Source organism: Macadamia integrifolia, chromosome 8 (assembly GCF_013358625.1).
Source record: "Macadamia integrifolia cultivar HAES 741 chromosome 8, SCU_Mint_v3, whole genome shotgun sequence".
Taxonomy (NCBI): domain Eukaryota; kingdom Viridiplantae; phylum Streptophyta; class Magnoliopsida; order Proteales; family Proteaceae; genus Macadamia; species Macadamia integrifolia.
Window position 1 is genome coordinate 16,455,308 of NC_056564.1, and position 14,502 is coordinate 16,469,809.

The 14,502-nt window shown below is 37.6% G+C and overlaps 1 protein-coding gene across 1 annotated transcript; it reads left to right on the forward strand.

Moving 5' to 3' along the window:
* The first annotated feature begins 1,147 nt into the window (after positions 1–1,147).
* LOC122086959 (probable apyrase 6) lies at positions 1,148–10,999 on the forward strand. Its single transcript, XM_042655890.1, has 7 exons — positions 1,148–2,062; positions 3,249–3,361; positions 4,595–4,702; positions 6,293–6,347; positions 7,511–7,687; positions 8,310–8,407; positions 10,784–10,999. The coding sequence occupies exons 1-7, from the start codon at positions 1,435–1,437 to the stop codon at positions 10,982–10,984; spliced, it is 1,380 nt and encodes a 459-aa protein (XP_042511824.1). The 5' UTR covers positions 1,148–1,434; the 3' UTR covers positions 10,985–10,999.
* Positions 11,000–14,502: the final 3,503 nt, after the last annotated feature.

Sequence of the window (14,502 nt, forward strand, 5' to 3'; positions counted from 1 at the left end):
AGTAAGGGCAACGTCGAGCCTTGGGGCAGCAGTAAGGTTGCCGAATCCAGCCTGGTTGTCACGGGTTTGAATCAAGGAAACAGCCACCCCTTGTTCCACCTGTGATGGTACAAATTCATTGGCAATAACACATTTTAAGGTTAGGGCGGCTTAAAGCAATCTAAAATTCTAAGATGCTTTTCTATCTGATTAATCAACAGATAAATCTCAATAGCTTGTGGGATTCCCATGTCCCCTGTAGTAAACTGATGAACAACATTATTTATTGCAATAGAATTACAACTTGGGCCTTTACCAGCCACTCTTCTCACTCTCTACATCATCCCATCTTCCTAGCTTTGCATACACAATTGACAGCATCCCTAGATCGCCAGAATCAGTAGTATCCAATCTACTTAAGAAGTGACCCATGGTGAGCTCTGCAATCCAAGTTCTCCCATGGAACAGACAAGCACCAAACAAAGAGCACCAACCACCATCGGCTCAACTCCATATTCCCTAGTCATCCTATCAAACCCCAAAGCTTCCCTTCTTGTAATATGCCTCCATGACACGATATCTCTAACAGCCATTTCATCAAACAACTTGAGTGCATCTTCGATGATGCCACATGGTGACGCACATGTTAGTTAACAAGTGCGTCACCCATGAAATGAGTAGGGTTTTGGACATGGTTTAGGATATAACATGCGTGATTCAAGTCACCGCGATCGGAGACAGCCTAAAAGGCTGCAAACCCTATCGCAGGTGGACATGTCGTTGATGTGATCCATCTAGGGTTTCAAGAATTAGGGAATCGGTTTGGGAATCGGCCAATTCAGATTCAAATCGACGGTACCGATCCTGATATCTGATGAATTGATACAGCCAATGCTTGGAATATTCCTTGAATAAGCCGATTCTAAAACTTTTAAGACCGATTCAATCCAATTCGGCACCGGTCGATTGATCCAGCGTGGAGGGCACGGTGGGGTGGAGGAGTTGAGGGAAGCGAGTGCCATTCTGGGGTCCAAGGGTGGCATTTTTGTTATTTAAAAAGTTTTTAAACTGGGAACGTGATGGGGTAAATGAAAAATATGAAAATATTAAAGGGTCATGAGAAAGAAATGGGAGAAATGAGGGGTAGAGATGAAAATAAAATAAAATAAACAGTGTTGCAGTTTTGAGGGACTCAACCAGGAGGACAGTGCGGTTGATACTTGGTAGAGAAAGAATCAGTGGTGTCTTGCTTTAGTGTCTTTCTCTCTTCGAGTGGAGAGATTTCGACCGAAGAGGAAAAAAGTGTGAAGGGATTTGATGTTGCCTAGATTGGACGAGCTTGAATGATCGATTGTACAGTTTTAGAACGAAAAGCTTGAGAATCTGAGAGCAATTTTTGCTCCAGATTTTCGATTTCCTCATGTTCTTCCACTATTATTTATCCTCGTCGTCGTCATGGATTACTCGAACCTCCAATCTAGAGTTTCGGCCGCTTACATTCCTCCCCACAGAACTCAGCTTCACCCTCGAATGCATTCCTTCTCTACTTTTGCATCTCCAAATCCGAAACCATCGCAGATCGCTTGTTCACAATCGCGTGATAAATGGTGGATTCTCGCGGCATCTCTGTTGATGGTTCCTTTTCTCTTCTATATATTTGCGATCGCTCGTGGAGTGCATCAGTCTTCGAAATTCAGTGAATCGAGACCGAAAGGGTTTGGAGTCATCATCGATGCTGGTAGTACTGGGTCGAGAGTCCACGTATTTGAGTTTCTCAACGAAGGGAGGATTCCGTTTATTGGATTCGATGGGAAGGGTTCGCATTCTTTCAAGGTTCGGCCTGGTCTATCGGAATTTGTTGCCCGTCCTGAAAGCGCTGGGACTTCGATTTCCAGCCTTTTGGAGTTTGCCAAGGGGAGGATCCCTAAGTCGGAGTGGAAGCTTACCAAGGTGCGGTTGATGGCAAGGGAGAGCTTCGAAAAGATCAGCTTCGATGCAAGGAAGGCCATTTTGGAGTCTTGCAGGCGAGTTTTGAGATCTTCTGGTTTTCTATTCAAAGATGAGTGGGCGACTGTGGTAACAGGTGTGTATGTTTTTCTGTTATGCTCTTTACTTTTGAATTTTTTTAACTTATTTTTTGTGGGACAAAACCACTAGTGTTTTGTTCATTATTTTAAAACATGGTTGCAACAAGAATCAAATTTGGAGTAATATACAACGACATTCCAAATTAAGACGCAGCTGTATGAATTCTAGAGATACTAAACATAGTAAATTTAACAAAATGCTTGATAGTTAATCAGTGTGAGGCTGGTAAGATTTTTCCATAAACTTTTGCACCAATTGCCCATTCATGGAGTTCACTGATTTGGAATGAATTATGAGCAAATTAATTTTTATGCTTTACATGCCGTTAGGAATGAGAACAATTGTGAACCATGTGGTCTAGCCCCAAACGTTCATAGTAGATTCAGTTGATGTTTATTTCAGTAGTTTCCTTAGAATTCAAAATTCCCTTCAAGTTTCTGTTCTTAAATGGTGCTTGTTGAAGGCCTTGGATCCTCATGAGATGGGAAAATTATTTATAACCTAAATATAGAAGCTTGACATGGTTTTGGAAAATTAACAAATTTTGTTTTTTTTTTTTTAAATATCTAAATATAGTTATATCATCTATGTGCAGAAGAATTTATTGTCCCCCAATATAATAATAACCAAAAGTCTGAAGCCGAGCTGCCAATCTATACTATGCAGTAGTTGGCTAATAGAAAGAGGAGAGTTAAAAATTCCATTTATGTGGCTTTTGCCTCCTGGTAGTGCTACAATTTCTAGCATTGTGGGCTCTAGGGCTCTTTTCTTTTTTTTCCTTTTTGCCTCTTCCATTTGGAAGCGTGACCTCCATAGTTTTTGGCTCTCCAGGAGACCTGTCCCCTTCAGAGAGAATGGATTTTTGTTGACATGATGTTTATAAGTAGCTCTATATGTGACACCGCCGGTAAGCTTGCTTTTTGTGCCACTATCAATCAGATCCTTTGATGAAGTTGGCCCATGTCCTAGTGGCAGTACTTTTGTACAAGGGTGATGAAGTAATTAAAGCGGTTTAATTTTTCTTCTTCTTCATTTCCTTAACAAGGATTTTGATTAGTTAACTGATTCGATTATTATTTTCAAGATCTTAACAAGTTAAAACCGAGTTTCTAGGTTAACTTTATTCAAAAATTTGAGCACAAGATAATCCTCTTGGCATTTCTGATAGGCTTTTGATTCAGGTCAGGAAGAAGGTCTTTATGCATGGGTGGCTGCAAACTATGCCCTTGGAAGCTTGGGAGATGACCCTCAGGAAACCACAGGAATAATTGAACTTGGTTCGGCTTCTGTTCAGGTTTTGTTCATTCTTGTACCATCTAGCCCTATAATGTGTTTTTCATTTTTATTTTTTTTTCATCATTTGTTCTTAATGATGTGAAGGGATTTGATCACTAATTGTTGGTGAACTCTTCATTTCTGTTTCTATTTTTTTTTAATAAAGAATGAATGAATGAGGAAACCCAAGAAAATAGTGCAAGTTAGAGAAAATTGTACATGTTAAATCTATTCGAGCCATTTGACAACTGAAGTCCATTCTAAATCTTACTGCTTTGAACACTTTCAAGGATAGGGGATTCCGCAATCCATTTCCAGTTCCCGTTTCCTCCTTTTCTCTACTGAGTTTCTATGACTTCTTGATCAAGCAATCTTTTTCATTCTATAATTTAATATGGGAATTAGAGGGTCATGCAAAAATTTACCTGGGATACGTTTGGATTAGATTCTAATTATGGGATTCAAGTCAATTCTAGAATCAGGAATTCTAGCTCAATTCTATAAATTCTAGGGTTGTATTTTGAAAGCACAGTGGTTCTCATTTGATTTTTTTGTGGCCACGTTTGAAGAATCACATTTGGTAACAAGAATTTCATGCATTACAACCCTGGATGGCAAAGACCTGGAAAACTTTTTTTTTTGGGTAGAATGAAAATTATAGATTCAAGGGGAAAAAGGGTTCAATGCTCCATGTAGCCATTGGGGAGCAGAGAACCAACACTTAGCGGAAAGCCCTGGAAAACTTTAAAATCCAGCAAAGTTCCAACCAGAGAGAAATCCAGGGAGTGAGAACTGAGAACACACCAATAAGCTATTGAGAATCACTGCCTCATGAAGCCAAGGTTATACATGGCCTAGTAACTTATTGATCCCCTTTTAGTGAACCAAAAGCAGGTGATATATGCTAATTCATATATTACTATTTGTAGAGAATTACATTCCAGGGGTAAAAAAAAGGGAGAACAGAAAATGACATGAATTTGGGTGAGAGAAAAACAAACCATTTGTAAAATCTATGATATATCAAAGAAACTGATATTTTACCATTTAAAGTAATATCCACTTACAGTAAATATCACAAGATGAACTCTAAATTTATTGTGGCGCATTTACTGAGTGCAATGTACACAATAGATTCAAATCTAAATACCATTGGGGTGTACATAGATTTTGTGCTAACTTTTCCTTTATGATAATATTTCATTGACAAGATCTGGAATTTAGCTTTTACCCAATTCACTTGTATATGCAGGTTACATTTGCTCCAGAAGATCTACCACCCGTTGAATTTTCTCGAATGCTCAAAATTGCTGGAGTTACTTACAATCTCTATACCCAAAGTATGCTTCATTTTGGTCAGGTGATTCCTATGTAAATTTATTTTTCCATTTAATTATTTCTACCATTTGAATTCATTTTCTTTTTCATTTTCTCAATTCACTCCGTGATATTTGAAACCGCTATGACTGCTACAAAGTCTATTAGACTACAATTTCTATTTTTTTTTTTTCCACTCAGTATATTCTTTTTTGGAATGATTAGGTCAATAATTTCCTAGTGGAAAAATTCATGTCTTGGGCATTGTTTTATATGATGTTCTGAAATTCAGCCTGTCCACGACCTATAAATGTCACCTAGTGTTAGTGTCTGAACCAAAGGATTTTTTTCCTTCAGGTTATGTTTGGAAGCCAAGAAAAGTAAAGAAAGCCTTGAGGCGATGCTATAGGGTTATTGTTATATATATTGATTGCATCAGCCTTTTTAGAGAGAAATAAGTTTTTTTTTTTTTTTGGGTGAATAATAATTCAATATCAAAGAGGGGAGAAAGGGGGGGGGGAATATACAAGATCCCATAGGTGGAAACAAAAGCAAAAGCAAGGATACAACCAAAAGGGGGGGATGGGGGAAGCAAAAGAGACAAAGGAAGACCCCAATGGACAACAATAAGCCTGTTCCTTGGGGGATCCTTAATAGAACGAAGAGGGATCAAAGCAAGTTTGGAGGAGATATCAAAGTAGATGGCATTCCAAATCTTATCGAAGGATTTGGAGTTGGAAGTCCGCCTATAAAGATTGTGCTCCATCCAACTGTGGTTGATGGTTGCCCCAAAGGCGAGCTTCCCAGCGGGGTCGCAGATTGAGCGGGTCTTCTCCTCACTGGCCGGCATTTAGAGAGGACACACTTACAGATGGTGAAAGTGAAGGGGCAACCGAAGAAAGGTGGTTGATGTCTTCTAAACCGTTCCAACAAAGACAGCAAGCTGGAGGGATAGGGATGTGGCGGTAGATGAGAAATGACTAGATAAGAGAAATCAAGTTGTAGCTCAGTTGTAAAACGTTTTTTGATTTATTATATGATGGAAGCATTCAGAACCTTCTTACTGGCATACAGTGAGTTTTCATATTAATGAAAAATGTTTTACATGTTTCCATTTGGCGTTGAACGTGTTCTATTTGTCCTTTGGGGGGATAGTTTGGAGGTGGAGGCTCTTCTTTTGTTATAATGGGGAACTTGGCCCAGGGGATCCTGGAAGTGGGGTGAACTTACTTTTTGAGTTTGCTGATGAAGATTCCTTGGCCGTCTTCTGTAGTTGGAGATTCCTTTCCATCCACATGTGATATGTCTGTACCTCTTTTAGTTTGTCAAAATACATGTAAATGCATGCATACTTGTCTATCTTTGTGCATGTGCTTGAGATTGGGAATGATTGCATGGTCAACATTGTCTGCCAGCTCATCTATATAAAAAAAAAAATTCTGGTAGCTCAGTGAAATATCAGCCAAGCATTTTTTCCATTGATTGAATTCTGTCACTTCATTTATGTTTTAATAGGTTAGACAGTTTTGCCACAACTTGCTATGAATTTTGGGTTTCTAACTCCTTTACATATGGTTCTGGTGATCTATGGGAATATCCTTAACATCATGCCATCGACCTTGTTTTGGTGTAGGATGGAGCGTGGGAATCGCTTCTTGAGCTGCATAATTCTGAAGTTTTGACATCATGTAAGTGCTGGGATTTTTTGTCGTTCTTGTTTATTTTTAACTTGTACCATCTCAAATGGAGTACTAGGAATGCTGCCATGAACTATCCCAAATGGACTTCAAGAAATCAACTTGGATCCACAACATCTTGGTCTTATTTTAATATAATTCACTTAAATTTTCAAATGCATAGTTGTCAAGGTGGCAAGGTTCCTTGTTGCCAAAGCCTGCATAGATGAACACACATTTAGGTTTTGGTCCTTTTTTTTTTCCCTAAGGGTTTAGGGTTGGCTTTATAACTTACTTGGTAATGTCATAATGTATCTCATTGAACTGTTATATGGTGTGCAAAAATATCTAAACCAATGTAACATCCAAAATAATTTTGAAAATCCATTAGTTGATAATATGGCAATATAACTCGGTCAAAACTTGCCAAGGTACACAAGGTGATGTCTTTCCCACCTAGGTGAGAGCCATTATCACCAAAATGAGGCAATCTTATACCCTGCTCATCCCAACACTTCTTGTTGCCTAGGGATCGGCACTTGTGACACCTTGACAACTATGTTCAAATGACTCCAGAATCACATAAATGGGCACATTTTGAGGAACTTCAATTCCAAAAGATAAAGTACTTACCTTTTAATGAATATGGAGTGATGGCAATTACTGGGAAAAGATGATCTAATGGTTGTAGACTTATGGGCCTATGTGACACGGAAATATTACCAATACTAAGAATTGGGTAGAGGTTGCATCTGTAGTAAGTGTCGCCTTCAAAGATTTGACCAAAACCCAAAAATGTAAGGCCATCATGTGGCTTCAGCAAAATAGAGCAGTTTCACTCCTTTTCCTGGATTGGAGGTTCTTTTAGAGAAGAGGTGTGGGGGGTGCTTTTGGAACCCCTTTTGTTGGTTTGAAGCAGGAACGATCGATTTCTTGTACGGTGCTGAGGTTTTATATTATTACATTTTTTTCCACTCTCCACCCTCCCCCCGCGGTTTATTTTTGATAGTTGTTTTGGCATTAGCTTGATGCCGTTAGTTGATTGGAATCTCTTTCATCTTGTTTTGTTTCTGTTATCTGTGAGAATGGGTAGCATGTATGTTCAATGTTTTATTTCATCTTTGTTGTTGCTATTGAATATTTTCGGTGTTGTAAAGCCTCTGTTAAATATGCAGTTTCAAGTTCTGGTGAAGGAATTATAACGAATCCCTGCATTCCCCGAGGATATTCGTTACCTTTGGATTCAACTATTGGATTGAATGCAAGCAATGAGAAACCTCTGGCATCCCACTCCGTGGGAAACTTTTCTGCATGCAGATCTGAAGTTTTGACATTGTTACAGAAAGGAAAAGGTGACATCCCTTTCAAATCTCTCATGATGATGAGTCTATACAGTTCTTGCATTATTTTGAATTTATGATTGACACTATTTCTTACTGCAGTATTGCTTTGATCTATTTGCTTTAGTATGTACTAAGTGACAAGGACATAGCAGTAATATTGGAATTATGCTTTGGAGTCTTTGTCAAACAAATGTTGTTCTTGATAGTGCGATTGAAAATTTTAGCCGAACCAAGTAATCAAATAAGGCCTTTTAAAATCGCAAATCACTGATCAAATGTGTTGTATCAAAAAGTAAGTAGATCACACATGTACAATGCATGAGCTTTCTCCAATTTATGTTTTATGTCATATACAACAACTACTACTACTCAATTTATGTCATATAACCAAATATAAGAAAATCAGCATCCTGGTGTAAGGGTTGACTGGTTGGAGACAATTTTCCAGTTTATCTACTCCCTCAAGCTCTTTTTGCTACATGCTGTGTGAGTTTATTTCTACATTCTATTTGTGGGTGACAATTTTAATTAGGAAGAGGTCCATGCCATGAGTTTAGAATCTGTCGGGTCTTGATTTCTGTATTTTCAAAAAATTCTCCTTAACGATGATTTGTCAATATTTTTTGTGCAGATGAATGCGTGCATCCACCTTGTAATATAGTCTCGTCATTCTTGCCCAAGTTGTGGGGAAAGCCTTTTTCTCCGGTGAACTTCTACTATACTTCAGAGGTTTGTAAATGGCAACAACACCTGCTCTCAGAATTTCTTAATTTATTTCTTTATTTGTGCAGTCTTAGTGAACATTAAATACTGCTAGCTTGTAAAGAAGTTTAGTTTCCCCTTCAGTATACTGTATTCATGTTGAATGCATCTCGGGCTATGTAATGGTAGGTGTTTGATCTTCACTGCAAAAACTCAAAGTGAAGGCGTCTTTCTTTACAGTACAAACATTTTTTTTTTTTTTGGAAATTATGATATAATTTCATTTTAGTTATTTATTTTCTTATCTGATTTCGTGGTATGCAAGTTAAGCTCCAACAGTTACTGTATGTGTTAAATTTTTCTGGCCCGAAAGACCCTTCAGGTCCAAGTTGGATGAGATGATTGCATGGTTCAAAATTTTGACCATTTCAGCCATTTTGCAAGTTCCCGATACGATATACCAGGGTACTTTTAAAAGCCCCCAATTTCAACCCATATTGATAGATTTCGACAAATTTCGACCAATTCGATTGATTCAACCATTTTGGTCTAACCATCCTCTTATAAAAGGGCTTGTTTTCCACAAGCCCATTTTGCAAAATCGACTTCTCCTCCCCATATTTCGACTGGATGAGTTGGGAAACATAGGAAATCAGCTAAAAAATTGAAATTTCTCCATCAATCTTTCATTCGTCACTTGAATCTTACACAAGCAAAGTACATCTACCTAAGGAAGGGTTCTTGGAACAAAAAAGTAAAACCCCGTTTTCCTAAATATCATTTTTTTGTACAATGTACTTTTAAATATAGTAGAATGATTTCAATTTTTATTGTTTGTTTTGCATCCCCTCTACGTTATGTTTTGTTTCTTTTAATCACGTATTTTCCGTTTTTAGTTAGTAACTTATATATGTAGTAGTTTCCCCCACCCAAAAAAAAAAAAAAAACTTATATATGTAGTAGTGGTACAGCTTCAGTCAATGTACACTAGCAAACTTGGAGCAACACCACAAGTATCACATTAGTTTTTTTTTTTTTGTTAAATTATGAAACTAATTCTTTGAATATGTTAGAAATGTTAAAAATAGGGTGTGCACAAAATCTGATTAAAAAAACACAGTTTGGGGGTCAAAACCAAGGTTTTTCCACCATCATAGGAAAAATTCCCAGGTTTCCACAAAATTTTGAATGATCCAGACCAAGGTCGAAACCCAAAATTTTGAACCTTCGATGATTGGGCCACAGTTTGGCTTGGTCCTACTATCATTCTCATGTTTAGGTGAATTACTGAATATTTTCGGCAGCTATTTTTTATTGCTATGTGATGAATCGTGGGTTACACTTCAAGATGTTTGATGTAAGACTAAAATACGAATGGGTAATCAGTCCCAATAGGATCCATCAGAAACTCCAACATACAAACAAAGTTTAGTTTCAACAGAAAACTTCAGATCTGGAAAATAGGGCTGAATATAGGAGATTTCGATTACTTACAAACCACAAGTTAGATGGAGCTGAATTTTGGATCGAATGAAGATCCATATGTAGGAACAAACCATAAAAATTTGAGCAAATTCTGCCGGTTGGATTGAGAGATCTGCTAGTTGCAACAAAATGGGAACTTTTGGTGATTCTTCAAATTTGGATCAAGTGGTCCTCCTAAGGTTCTCAATAAACCAAAATCCTACAGCAATCAGAGACCTGGTTTGGGAGATACGCACTCGAACATTCTTCCGGGGAAAGTCCTGTAACTGGTTGGGTAGGCTGGTTGTGTGCTTCTTGTTCAACAAAGGTTGAGACTTTATTCTCACAATGATATTGAATAAATAAAATAGAAAGTAGAGAAAAGAAGTACAAAAGTGATTGTAGAAGAAGAGGGGGGGGTAGGGGAATGGCTATCTCAGCCTGGGTTTCTCACCCACAGCTATCCCATCTATTGAACATCCTATCTCAGGAGTAAGGCGCAACTATGGCTGTAAGACCATAAAGGACTCTTCTAGAGTTCAAAATCTGACTTTGTCTATTTGTTAACACAAAAAAGAAACAAAAAAGAGACCAAATTGCTGTTCACGTGAACAGTAATTCTGGTTTTGGGTTGGCTTGATGGGCCAACATTGGGGCTGGCTGGTCAGGTTTGATGGAACCAGCAGCCCCCTTCTTTTGCAGGCTCAATCTACATCAGATATGTTTTTTTTTTTTTGGATGGTTGAAAAATTGGTTGTTTATTTTATGACTTTTAAGCCTAATTCAGGAAGTGGTTTACATATCGTATGCTTGTGATTTGGTTCATAGGTAATTAATTCATTTGGGGATGTGTAATGGAATTGCTGACAATATCCTGGCATTTTATGTTGTTTTCAAGTCCTTAACCTTGTCCTTTTCTCTTCCTTCAACCTCCGATAGTTTTTTGGGCTTGTTCCAAATGCTTCACTGTCAGAATTGGAGTTGGCTGGAGTGCACTACTGTGAAGATGATTGGAGTAAACTGAAAGAAGGGCATCATGGCATTGATGAGGTGGATTTGTTGAGATATTGTTTCTCGTCTGCATTCATTGTAGCGCTATTACACGACAGTCTAAGAATCCCTATGGATTATAAGAGGTAAAACCTCAATGCTCATCTGCATTTATTTTTGTTTATTTATCTTATTTAAAAGTAACCGACTTCTATTATAAGGAAAAAGATAGTCAAATTACAATTAAGGAAAATTAGAAATGTGAAAAGGAAGAAAAAAAAAAAAACGGATTTCAGTACAGTGAACTGTCCAGACCACTCTAGTATGAATCCATGACCAGGTAGGTCACAAGTACTTCTGTTTCCTAGAAACAGTCATCCTGGCCAGGTCATTCGTAGATGAGTTACAAGATCCTGGTGTCCAAATGAACAATGTGTTCAATGAAGAGGCATGGAGCCTTGCTCTTTATGCGGGCTTCATTTAATAGGTCCCTCTGCTGCCTAAAAAACATGCATACATTCACTTTTTTTGTTTTTCCTTACGGTAGCGAACCTGTATGGTTGGACATATGTTGCATACTTTACCACCATACCTCCGAAAGCTGAATCCCAAGCACCTATCTATTCTTGAATTTTGTGTGTGATAAACTGCCCCAAACCCTTCATTATATACTCTTCCAGCTCCTAGACCATAATATTTTAAGATCTCAGTAATTTTCTAGAGCCATATTTTTGTGTTCTATAATCACCTGGCATAATGATGGAATATGATCTGAACTTCTGTAGCTGTTTACCAAGGCTTTGTTCATGAGGTGGACACTTCTCATCTCAGAGCTTCTCCATTTTCTGTCAGAAAAACCTCCATTTTACGAGATAAAACATATTCTAAGCCTCCTTCCCATCCCATACAAAATCTTGTTGGAGTTTTTCAGATCCCTGGGGCACTAAATTGTAGACAGAGTGGAAATCTTGGAGATAAAATACTATAGGTTGTATATTTGAACATACGCAGACATGAGGATGCTCTCACTTCCAATGCTTTGTGAGTGTGTTTCAATTATTTCTATAAATATCACAATGAATGGATGAGATGAAACAGATGAACAGGAGCTATCTTGAGGTCTTGATAAAAATATTCCATGGAGGTAAGACTACCAAAGTTTAAATGTTTGAAATTTGAACTGTTAGGTTAATTGAGTTCATAGTCTTTGGAAGGTGTGCTTTTGTTTTCAGTTGAGGTAAACTTGGCTTATCAATAGTGAGCTATTTCCCAGGCAAGAGTTTTATGTGTGTGTTCACCAGAAAATAGTGTTTAGATATGGAAGTGAATAAAGTTTGGGAATTGATTTTGATCTCTGCATAACTCCTGACTATGATGAGACCATAGTTGTCACGGCGTCAAATTGATCCAAGGCGGTGGAGGGGTGGCTAATCGATTTGGCGATGAATCGCCCATTTTGGCGTTGCCATGGCGGTCAAATCGCCCGTGTGTCATTTTTTATTTTTTCTATTTTCTATTTTCTAAAATTATTTAATATGCTCCCATTTTTTATTTTTCCTATTTTTTAAAGTTATTTAGCATGCTACAAGCCTAGAATATATACCCTATAACATATAAAACAAACATTAAGTAACATCAAATCATCAAAAAAATCAACATAGCCATATCATGTCATAAAAAATCAACATAAATTATTGACTTATACAGTTATACATCAATTCATCATTCATCAAGTCATAAAAAATCAACATGTACATCACACAAAAGTAAAAAGTAAAAGGCTAACCTGTGATTGAAGCTTGAAAGTAATGATTGGAAGTGAGTGAGCAACCTGAACAAAGTAAAAGGTATATATGTCAATATATCATATATGAATGACAGAATGAGAGATATATATTTGGAAACCTAAGAATAGAATCATTAGATCAAATGATGAGATAAGTGGCTAACCTGTTAAGCTATTAGTGACTTACTGAAGCAATAAAGCTTGATAGCAAATGAACTCAACATAAAAAATAAAAAAAAAACTTAACTAATCATCCAAGTTCAAAGTTTAACGTTTAAACAATACATAAAATCCAAACACTCAAACAGTCAAACACAAATAACTTAATCATCAGAATCATCCAACAAATCAGCAGATGGCAGATTCCTTTGTTGTCCACTAGAAGCATTTGCATTTTCACCAAAGTTATCTATGACATCCAAGTCATCATTCACATCATCCTCTTTTTCCAAATCTTCTTCCCCATCTGATTCTGATGACTCCCCAACAGCCCTCCCTCTACCACGGCGTGTGTAGCACAAATTTCCTCTAGAGGTTGATGATTGAGCTCTCCTGGGTCGATTGGGCCCCTCCATTGTTGCCCCCATTGCTCTACCAGCAACGTCCCATGTGAGATCAGCATCGGGATGGACTACATCATCCACTTGCTCGTCAATCATCCACTCACTACTCCAATCCAGTTCATCAAGCATAAGTGGATCATAATTTCTGTTGAGGAGACGTCTTTCTTGAAACCTTTCTTCTAGGCGGCGATTGTATTGAACATAGACTAGATCATGCAAACGTTGATGTTCTAGTCTATTCCTCTTCTTGGTATGAATCTGAATTCATAAACAATAGAGAACAACAAACAAAGTTATTGTTCCAAAAATAAAAAGTCTAAAATATGAAATAGATGTAATACCCAGCTACTTACAAACTCAAATGTGCTCCAGTTGCGCTCGCAACCAGAAGAGGAGCAACAAAGCCCTATAATACATCTTGCAATCTTTGAAAGCTCAAAAGCATGACCTCCAAATGAACCCCACCAAGTAACTATAAAAAATAAATATATATAAAAATAGTTAGATTGATATTTAATATATCACACAAGCAAAACAACTAAACATTAAACAATGAACTCTACTTACTAGGACTCATGGTTGCCCGTGATCTAATTGCCATATCCGAGGCAAAACCACCTCGAGAATATCTATACAAAGTGGCTTGAGTATTTATCTTGTCTTGTAAAGCTGGTTCATGTATCATTCTTTCAATGACTTCATTAAATGCAAGCTGTAGAGAAGATATAATTTGGTAGCCACCATCATCACCTTCCTTATAAGAAAAAAATTTACCAGGATTAAGAAATAGTGCTACTCCATACCAAGGACGCCCCATCTGAATCTCCCAACGCCTATTAACAATATCTAACACTTTCTTGTATTGCCTTTCTTTATCTCCAAAATTTTCTTTTATTTTCTTTTTTGCCTCATCCATGGCAAATTGAATCTCAGGCATAGAAGGGCTCTCATCCACAATCCTCAAGACAGTAAGAAGTGGCTTTGAAGCTCTAAGACAATTTTCCACACCATTCCAAAATGCTACCGCAAACACCGTCTCAACCACTTTCTTCCCAGCTTCGGTCTTTGCCAAATTAGAACTAGTCCATTCTTAAAAAATAAACAAATGTCTCAAGTCATCTCTATGTTTTAACAAGCTTTGAAGTGTCAGAAATGCAGTTGCAAATCTAGTAGCTGCTGTCCTCACAAGATCCCTCCCATTTGTTCTAGCCCTCATTGCATCAAGAATGCGTGTGTGCCTATAGATGAAGTTGGTTACTTTTTTTGCCTTATCACAGTCCTATTAGAATTCAAGAATCCTATTTCCTCCAACATCAGGT

Coding starts and splice junctions, on each gene's coding strand:
- LOC122086959 (XM_042655890.1), top strand. CDS start 1,435: ATGGATTACTCGAACCTCCAATCTAGAGTTTCGGCCGCTTACATTCCT. Junction 2,063..3,248: donor GTGGGCGACTGTGGTAACAG/GTGTGTATGTTT, acceptor CTTTTGATTCAG/GTCAGGAAGAAGGTCTTTAT. Junction 8,408..10,783: donor ACTTCTACTATACTTCAGAG/GTTTGTAAATGG, acceptor AACCTCCGATAG/TTTTTTGGGCTTGTTCCAAA.